This window comes from Netta rufina, assembly GCF_964035555.1.
Source record: "Netta rufina genome assembly, chromosome: 5".
Taxonomy (NCBI): Eukaryota; Metazoa; Chordata; class Aves; order Anseriformes; family Anatidae; genus Netta; species Netta rufina.
Window position 1 is genome coordinate 5,433,674 of NC_140128.1, and position 9,756 is coordinate 5,443,429.

A 9,756-nucleotide genomic window follows, 5' to 3' on the forward strand; every position below is an offset into this window, starting at 1 on the left:
TCAATATATGCACCATTGAACTTGATATGCAAGACAAAGTGAACTGCCTAACATCTGCTGCTCTTTTAGAACGTGGCAGAATCTATCAACTGAAAAATAAATCAGTTCTCAGGAGTCCTCAAAAAGCAAAAATGCATCCTGACTGCTTAGCATAAGGAATTAGAACTGTCCCCAGCATTTGCTGTCTGTTATATAAAATGTCAAGTCTCATGTTACTGCGTCTTACAGAATCATACCTTGAAGCAGTTATAGAAATGCTGTGAAAAACAGCTGAAGACAAGTTCCATTAAGAAGGAATACATTAACTGGTTACACACACAATACAGAGGTATTATATGCTCATTATCTCATATAAGGAAAACACTGAGAGAGCTGGGACTGTTTGGCCCTGAGAAGAAAAGGCTCAGGAGGGATCCTATCACCTGAAGGAAGGGTGTAAAGAAGACAGAACCAGGCTCTTTCCAGTGGTGCCCAGTGCAAGAACAAGAGAACAAGTGTAGCTCCTTCTGACCCTCAGGAAGCACTGCGTGCCCCTCACTGTACTGTGATGGGGCACTGGCACAGGCTGCCCAGGGAGGCTGTGGGGTCTCCTCCCTGCAGATCTTCAGAAGCCTCCTGGACGTGGTCCTGGGCACCCTGCTCTGGGTGGCCTTGCTGAAGCACCGGGGCTGGATGACATGACCTCCAGGGGTCCCTTCCAACCTCAACCTTTCTGTGACTGATTATTTAAGGGAATCTTCATAGTAGCTGTATAACTGTCAGACTACAGCGATGCACTGCTGTAGCAGCAGCCCAACCTGTCAACTTTTGCAGATCAGTATCAATTTCTATCTGAGCTTTGAAAACCATTAAGGGAAATTGAAGAACAGGCCATATAATATATTTGCATATATTATATATTTTGTGCTACTGCTTGGCTGATGGGGAGAATTGATTGAAATTACCAAGGGAAAGAAAAAAAAATAAATCAAACAAAAGCAGGAAGTATCTGAGTGGCAAATAACTCGGATCCCGTGGCAGGTCATTTTTCTTGTTTTGACAAAGAAAAAGGAAGTAGCCAAGACATAAAAATCCCCACAGAGGCCACTGAAAGCTGGATAATGCAAACCAATTTAAAGAAAAGATCTGCTCAAGCATCCTATTAGTCAGAGAAATGGTTTTCACTTAAACATGCATCCTACTTATTCACAGCAAAAAATGCTGACGATAAGACTTTCTTACGTTATCAGGGGTGGGACTAGGATAATTTATGAATTACAGCAGCAGCTAAAGGGAAGAAGTTTAAAGTTCAAAGCGGTAACCATCTGCCTGGAAACCAGAGTCTTTATTGGTATGTTGCACAACCCACTGGTGAGTTATACAGTAATAGGTAACAAGACAGAAATAACTCGCTAGATAGCTGCAGTCATCGTTATGCAGTATCCAAGTCCTTCATGTTTTTGGAATTAATTTTGGTTCTTTGAAGCCCCCTTACTTCATTCTAACAATTCTTTAGTTAATGGTTTATTACCAGATGGTATTTCTACAGAGCACATTATACAACTGTGTTTTCAGGAGCTACTTAAAGGAAACTCTACACGCTAGGAAAACGAGCAAACAAAACAAAGCCAGCACCCCCCGAAAAAAGTACTGAAAACTTTAGTTTCGAGTGAAACTAAACTGCTATGAAAAAAAAAATAAATAAACTACTTCTTAAACACGTTAATCATTTTTCTCTTCCTCTCCTTAAACAGAGCCTTTTGAGCTTACTTCACTCACACAATTTTGAGCTCTGCTGAGCACGCATTTAACCAGGCATACACATGATAAAACGATGTGCCAGGCAGACGGAGTTGCTCCATGAATCAAATGCACTTGCACATGACTGCCCAGGCACAATTGCAGTCGGGACCGCTGAGGTCGGCCTGAAGGCTGCTGAACACGGGCTGCTAACACACGGAACTGCCAAGGTGAACTGCCTCGGCCTGGACGTCAGCACCTGCGCTTTCACCTTCCCTGCTGGGTACAACGCTTCCACCGTGACTTTATTCAAATCCCACAACGCTTATTCTAAGAAACCCTAAAAAACTCACGCAAGACTGAATGTTACTGTTTTTCCTTCTCTCCCTCCCATCTCCAGGGGGGGGTCTAAGTTCTCCAAGCCCCTCCCGCAGCAGGCTGCGGCACAGGAGCACCAAGCTCGGAGCCGGCAGCTGCTGTCACCCTGCGCAGCGCCCCCGGCCCGTCCCCCCCTTACCTTGTGGCGGAACTCCCGGGCCACACGGCGCTCCATGCTGCGGGGAAGGACGAGGGTGAAGGTGCGGGAGCGGGTGCGGTGCGGCCGTGCCGCCGTCGAGGCCGCGCCCCGGGGTGGTGGGAGGCGCGCCCGCCGCCTCCAGCATCCCCGCCCTGCTGCGGTCAGCCCGGCACCGAGCTCCCGGCGGCACCGGGATGGGGGTGGTTGAGGCAAGAGGAAGAGGGGGAAAAAAAGAAAAGGGGGGGAAAAAAAAAAAGAGGGGAAAGAAAAAGAAAAATGGGAAAGAAAAACGAAAAGAGAAAAGAAAAAGAAGAGGGGAAAGGAAAGGGAAAAAGAGAAAGAGAAAAGGAAAAGGGAAAGGAAAGAGAGTAAGAAAAAGAAAAAGAAAAAGGGAGTGAGAAAAAGAAAGAGCAAGAAAAAGGGAGTGAGAAAAAGAAAGAGCAAGAAAAAGAAAAAGGGAGTGAGAAAAAGAAAGAGCAAGAAAAAGAAAAAGGGAGTGAGAAAAAGAAAGAGCAAGAAAAAGAAAGAGAGTGAGAAAAAGAAAGAGCAAAAAAAAGAAAGAGAGAGTGAGAAAAAGAAAGAGAAAGAGAAAAGGAAAATGAACACCACTCTCTCAAGTAGCTCTTTGGGGTGAATTCACTCCTGGTTCTTCTCGTACAGCATGAGCTCGCATCCAAACATCCCTCTTATGTCTGTAGGTACACACGTCTCTGGCCCTGCTATTTAAGAAGAACACGAAGGTGTGAAATTTAAAGTGTGCTAACACCTGATGGGGGAAAAAAAGAATTTGCTTCAATGGATTTTTCTACAGCAAATAATCTCAATTTCTTCATTTTTTATTTTATTTTTAGGTAAGCTGAGTGAGACTGATTTGCCCTGGTTGGGTGTTCAAGGCTGATTTGTTTCTACTAGCCTTTCCCATGAAAACACCAGCGTTGCTTATACCTGTAGGCCCTGAAGTGCCTACTTTGAGTAAATGAATAAGAACCAAACTCAGAGTGCCCGAAAGAAGCCTCTTTCAGACTAATGTCATTTAGGTAATTTTCTCTTCAGCTGGTTCCCCTCCTACTTTCCATAATCTAGTACATGATAATACAGACTTGTACAACTCAGGCTGGAAGCAAGAGGAGGAGACCATGTTCCTTAGTCTCACAGCAGTATCAGCTTTACTTTCGTAACTGGAGAGACCCCGGTTTACATTAGCACAGGTAGCTTCCCTGTTCTTCCTTCCAATGGGGTGCAAACTTGTATGAATGCATACAAAGCCATGACAAAAAAAATGAATGATTCCAGACTGCCAAATGCAAACTGGAATCTGTTATATTATTTCCATGTGAAAACCTTCTTCAGCTACACCAGCTCCTTTAGAAATTGCTCCTGCCCCTTTGAGAAGATGGCTTTGCTGTAAAGAAACATGTCAATGGTATTCACTAGCCATTACTCATAAAGGTGCCAGGAACAAGAAAGGGAGGAATGCTTTATAAGCCCGTGTTCTTACACACTCACCAGCTGTTTTCAGAGAACAAAATCAGAAGTACAACTAGTACATAAATCACTTGTCTGCTACCTAAGGTAAGTTGCAGTCCCGCACAGTATTGAAAAGCTATTCTATCCAAGCTTCATACACACCACTATATTATTGCTTCCCTGAAGAAATAAAACAAAATTGTTTTATATTTGAGAACAGAAGGAAAGAGATACAAAGCGTTTTACATCTTTTAAATTTCATGTACGTTTCCTTCAAATTTACATCCAAACTTTAAGTCGCTGCTAGACAATCACTTCTAGAAGACTTCCACAGAAATAGATCTTTTATCAGCTGGAAGTTATGTGCATTTGAAAGAAAGTGACTTTTTAAACATATAGCTATATTTTGCAGGATTAAAATACATAAATACAAAGCAAACAAACCCACAAAGCTATCCCGTGCTTCAAAACAGCAAGCTTAATAATCAGAAAATGTATGAGATAGTTCTGAAGTTTCCATTGTTTCAAACATGTCATATTAAAAGATGGTACAATTACACTGCTTATTAGTTTTGGTCAAGAAATCCCTCATGTTGAGAAATTAAATTACATCTAAATTAGCTTTAAACTAGTTCAATTTCTTAGTTGCTACTTGTGTCACTAAAGGAATATGAATACAGCAGGCAGCCCATTTACAAGGCGAAGAAATACATTAAAATGTTTGTTGTGTAAACTGACTCCTGCTGCTTTTGATCTACTTTCTCTACTTCCATTAGTGTAATCTGGAACAGAGAGAGTGCACCAAAGCCAAGCATGGTGCATTCGGTGTAGATAGGCTCTGCTCTGAGGCGAGGGTAGAGAAAAAATCTGCAAAATCTCTTTGAGGTTATTTGCAAAATGCTGCGCTGGAGTTAAATAATATCTGTTCTGTCTCCCTTTTCATCTCTCATACATGCACTCCCTCCAGCCTTTGCAGGAGACTTCTCAGTGCCCAACATCGCTAGTTTTCCATCATTTCATTAGAAATGAAACACTTGTTGCAGCAAGAAATCCAATCCACAGGGACAAATTACAAAGGCAGAAAAGAGATCTTTTTAATGACTTGCTGTTAACAGACTTCCCAAAGCAGTCAGAAAAGGCTCCTTTTCATCTGAGACACTTTCTCACCTGGTATGGGCAGCTTCTAAAGCTTCTGTTATAGGATATGCAAACCTGAAGAATGACGGGGAGAGACAGCAGCAGATGGGAAAGGGAAAAGAACAAAAAAGGCAACAGAGAGGGGAAGAGGGAAGAAAAATAGCTGAAGGAAGGTTAGCAATGACAGAAAATTAAGTCACCAGAAAAAGGAGAAAGAATAAACCTGGAAAAGAGTCTACAGAGAGCTCCACATTCAAGACTGAATTTGTAGTAGCAAAGAGTTATCGGAAGCCAAAGAAATTATCACGATGCCTTAGTGGCATGCTCCCTCCCGTGTCTCACTCATGTGGTTACTCAACTTCTAGCACTTCCCTCAGTGAAACGGGGCCAATGCTCAGTGTGTTAGGCACTAACACGGTTTGCTGGCTTCCCTGCCCATGCAGACAGCTGTGTGGAAGCCGAGGGCTTTAACCAAGAGACATTCCCTCCAGCAGCAGCGTCGAGTCCCCTTTTTTTGTCCGCGTTAGCGGTGGTGCAGAGACCCCCGGCTCACAGCTCCTGCCAAGGCACTGAGCGCCTCTTAAACCCAGAAAGCCAAGAAAGAGAAAAAAGAGAAAGAGAAAAGAGACGTGAGGGGCCGGAGCCGCTCAGCCAGGCCCCGGTACGGGGCGAGGGGCGGCGACCGGGCCGGGTGCCCGGGGAAGGGCCGGGGCCGGAGGGCGGGCCGGGGGCGGCTGATAAACCCCCGGCCGCCCCGCCCGGTGGGGCTCAGCCCTGGGTATCGGTAGCGGCTGTTGTTGAGGGCTGCTGCGGCTCTGGGGAGGTGGTTGCTGGTGTCCGTATGGAGGCTCAGCTCCTCGTCGGGGCGCTGCTGTGCGCCTGGCTGCCGTCGGGTGAGCGTCGAGCCGGGGGCAGGAGGGAGGACGGGGCGACCCCGGGCAGGGCTGGCGTCTAACCCGGTGCTTTTGCCTTCCAGCTCTGTCCCCGTGGGGAGCCAGGGCGCAGCTCCCTCCCGACGGGCACCTGCCGCTCCTCAGGTAAGAGCCAGCCTGGTGGAGCGGGGCTCTCTCCTCGCCTCCGCTGCTGTGTGAAGCCTGGGGTGGGGTGGGCTGCCCGAGCTGAGCAAACCGTGTCCTCTTCTCCTGCCCTCAGCACAGGCAGCGCAGCAGGACCTCGGGGAGGGGATGGCTTCATCGCGGCCACGCAGGTAGGGAGTGCAGGATGGGTGTTGTGAGGGGGTGGCAGGTGGTGGGGAGTGGGCTGTGGTGCCCCTTGGGGGAGCTGAGGCTGCCAGGGTGTCTGGCCTTTCTCTGCGAAGTCACCTGGGAATACAGCATCCTTCTCCTGTGGTTGGTGACCTAGAACCAAAGGGGGACCGTGGCCCAAGAGGTGATGTGATGCTGTTGTTTGTTGCCCAAGATGGTGCCTTGCGTTCCCCACCTAGCGCTGGCGTGAAGTGAGGCTCCTGTGAGGAGTGGTTACTAGTTCCAGTCTGAGAGATGTTTTCGTCTGAAGTTCCTCATATCTTACCTGAACAGATGCATACATCACCATGATGCTTCCAGTGTTTCTGGTGACTGTTTCACCATTTGTGTTTCTTCAGGACTTGTTCAAGCAGCATTGAACATCTTATATCTCTGCTGTAAGGAATGTCAGTCATGAACAGAACAAAGCTTAAGCTTTCAAGTGCTAAGTAGAGAGGGAAGACGGTAGCTAGAGCTTCAGTCCATTCAGAAATAGTTGTGTGTCACAGCAAGTATTCTTGCTCTGAGGAAAGCTGAGGTCTGATTTGGCTCATCCAGCAGCAGTTACTTTGTGTGAGCCTTCTCAGTTCTCTGTAAAAGTAAATGAGCTGATGGTATCGGGTCGCTACAGCCAGGTACTGGTTTTTGGATGTGGTTTATCTTGGCAACCCAACTGTATCATTCATGGCATGTTGCTGAAATGTAATTAGGGTGTGTGGTTCCCACTCCCTTGTTTGAGGGTGGGAAAAGGAAAGTTGGCTTTGTAGCCCTTGTTCGTGGCTCCACAGAGGAATCTCTTTTGTTTCTGCTTTCTCCCCTCTGTTTTAGGGAAAAATCTCAATGGAGAGAGAAACATGCCTCATAGTTGCAAATGGGTAACAGAATCAACCACTGATAAGACCGAGTGCTTGCAGATTGAGAACCCCCCAAGAATTCAACATATACTAGTACACTGTTTTCATTCTGTGCTGGGCTGCTGAGGATAAATCTTTCAATGAATCTTCTGTAAGAAATATGTTTAGGAGAGAGGAAAAATAATAGTGATGGTGAAGAGTAGTTTTCTAGCCATTTGAACTGTCTGAAATGAAAAGTAAGACATTTTCACCTATTTTTCATGTTTTTGCATTCTGTAAGCTTTCTTGAGAGGAAGAGGCACAGCAGCACTAAGTGCTGGTTACAGCCTCTGTAGAGTTCATGTTCATGAAGACATATGTGATGATATAGTTTCTAAGATCAGTTCTCAGTCAAACACGTAAATGAATACTTAAAACATGGAAAATGCTTAATGTATTACAAGTGCTTTGCAGAGTCATGCACAGGACTGAGAAACTGGTATGATGAAACTTCAGGACGTGAAAATTGCAAATAATCTAACATCCTCAGATGAAGTTACATAGGCACAGCTGGTGTTTATGATTTTGTTGGAAATATTTCCTTGGTTACTTGTATCACTCTTTACATCAGTTAATGCTCTATACTAATAGGTAAAGAAAACTTAAAGTACAGATATTAACATGTTTATCACTATAATCATGTGGTAGTTTATAGAGTACATATATAGAGTACATCACTGAAATATAACCACTGTGTGGATGTAGCTGTTGCTCTTTAAAATTCCCAGGTGAAATAGACAAAGAAATGAAATGATATGTCAGTAACATTTGTTACTGCAGTAAATAAGTTACACAAATGTAATTAAATGCATCTCTAATAAGTTAAGTCTTATCTCTATCTTCCAGGAATAGAAATGGTCACGTTGACTTGAGAAACCTGTTGCTTACCCTAGATGTAGGCAATTCTAGAACAGAGATAGGAGGTTGTTGTGAAGATAAGCAATACATTTTTAATTAAGGTATGCTAATTCGAAGGCATACTTCTACCTGTAATGAGCATGGCAGTATAATAATGACAAGAATATTATAGGATTATGTGTAAACTGTCTAAATAGATCTGCTCATCCATTTTACAGAATGGATTATAGGCTGAATTGTCTTCTATAATTTAATGTATTATTATTTTTTTTTTTTTCTAAAAAGGAGATGTAGATATTTAAGTTATGAAAAACTCTTTAAAGAAATTTGGAAGCAAGATCCATGTTGTTATTACTTTACATTCTGCATGATGGCTAGTAAATTTTGCAGGAGTGATTATGTGCATAATAAACACACATTATTTCCTTAGAACACATTTTCTACAAGAGCTGATATGGAAATATGTTTAGAGTAATATGCCAATTCTTGGATATCGTTTCCTACTCCCCCTTACCCCCCAAAAAGTTGTTGAAAATGGTAAAACAATGTCTACATAGTTGTATTTCGTCCTTCCTCTTGCCATTTTTAATTTGTTTCCTTTAAGATGGGTTGTTTTTGTTTACAAGTTTCCTTGACCATGGATGTTCAAAGGACCTTCCAAAATCACATCAACATCACCCCTGTGTATAAATATTTAGTTTTTGAAGTAGTGCTGCTTCTCTGTAAGTGGAGTTAGCTGAGGTCATAAACTTGAAGTACAGTGCTAAAACTTTGCCCCTATAAGAAGATACTGTTACCTTCCCATGCCATGCCATTAGCGGTGAGCTTTCCTTGGGTAAAGCTGTCTAACAAAAATGTTGTTCCTCCAATTTACCTGTCAGATGCATAGTGACCACGACTGACTGTTAAGCTGTTGACAGCTGTCCTGTGGGTTCTCTCTCATCCCTCTTGGCCCAAGGTATTGGTGCAAGTTTCTGCCATGGGACTTGGTTGAGATTAAGTCTGTTCCTGGTTCAGAAGTGATACAAGTGCTACTGTAAATAATTTGAGTTTTGAAAGAGTGATGGGGCTGTGATTGACACCACTGATAGGTGGGAGATGAAAGGATGAAATAGAAGTTGGATTAATAGATGAATATGACAAGAGTGGAGGTATTGGAGAGGTTGGTGGGAACAGAATCCAAGTATTGTCACGTGACAACTTATGGAAGTGATTACAAAGTGAAGTGGGCTATAATCATTAGGATTCTGAAGGGGTGATTTATTGGAGAAAAAACTTATTCACCACAATATTGATAATTCATACGAGAAAATTTGAGATGTCCTGCTGCTGAAGTTTGAAGGCATTGGAGAAAGAAAACAATTTTTTTTTGTCATATTTTTTGGAGTGTTAGAACAACTTGGGAAGATCAATATGACATGAAACATTTTTGAAAACTTATTTGGGTGTTAAAAAAAACGTAGAATGAGAATGTTTAGTGATTTGTGCATGCCTATATTGTAAATGATTTTAATTAACAGTAACAGAGTGGAAGAATTTTCAAAATGGCAGAATGTTTACATTGAGAATAATGGTAGGTATATGTGCTGGTATAGAGCATTTATCTGTTGGGGGTAGAAAGGAATATGGAGGGGGTACAGAAGAAAGTGTATAGGCAATTTGGGGTATTTTGGTTTAGCTGGCTTAGAATCTGCATGCTGTCTTCAGGCATAATGTGCTTTGATACTATTTGACTGGAGTCATTACTGAGTGACTGTACTTTTAAGTATACCATATGTTTTTTTTGATGAATTTTTGTTAAGTTGATATCAAATAGTGAGCTTACTGAAAATGGTAAATTGATTGGTAGACTACGAAGAGACTTTTAAACTCTTGGTTATAGCTGCTTAAATAACTCTGTTCTTTCTGAAAGGAGCCTGGA

General features: G+C 43.1%; 1 protein-coding gene across 1 annotated transcript in view; it reads right to left on the reverse strand.

The window, feature by feature from the left end:
* USH1C (USH1 protein network component harmonin) overlaps positions 1–2,272 on the reverse strand; it is a gene marked incomplete at both ends in the record, with an annotated part of 41,443 nt that extends 39,171 nt beyond the window's left edge. The window contains one exon of the mRNA XM_084288302.1: positions 2,237–2,272. Within this exon, the coding sequence (XP_084144428.1) occupies positions 2,237–2,272 (36 nt within the window). The remainder of the gene's footprint in view (positions 1–2,236) is intronic.
* Between the last annotated feature and the right edge of the window lie 7,484 nt (positions 2,273–9,756).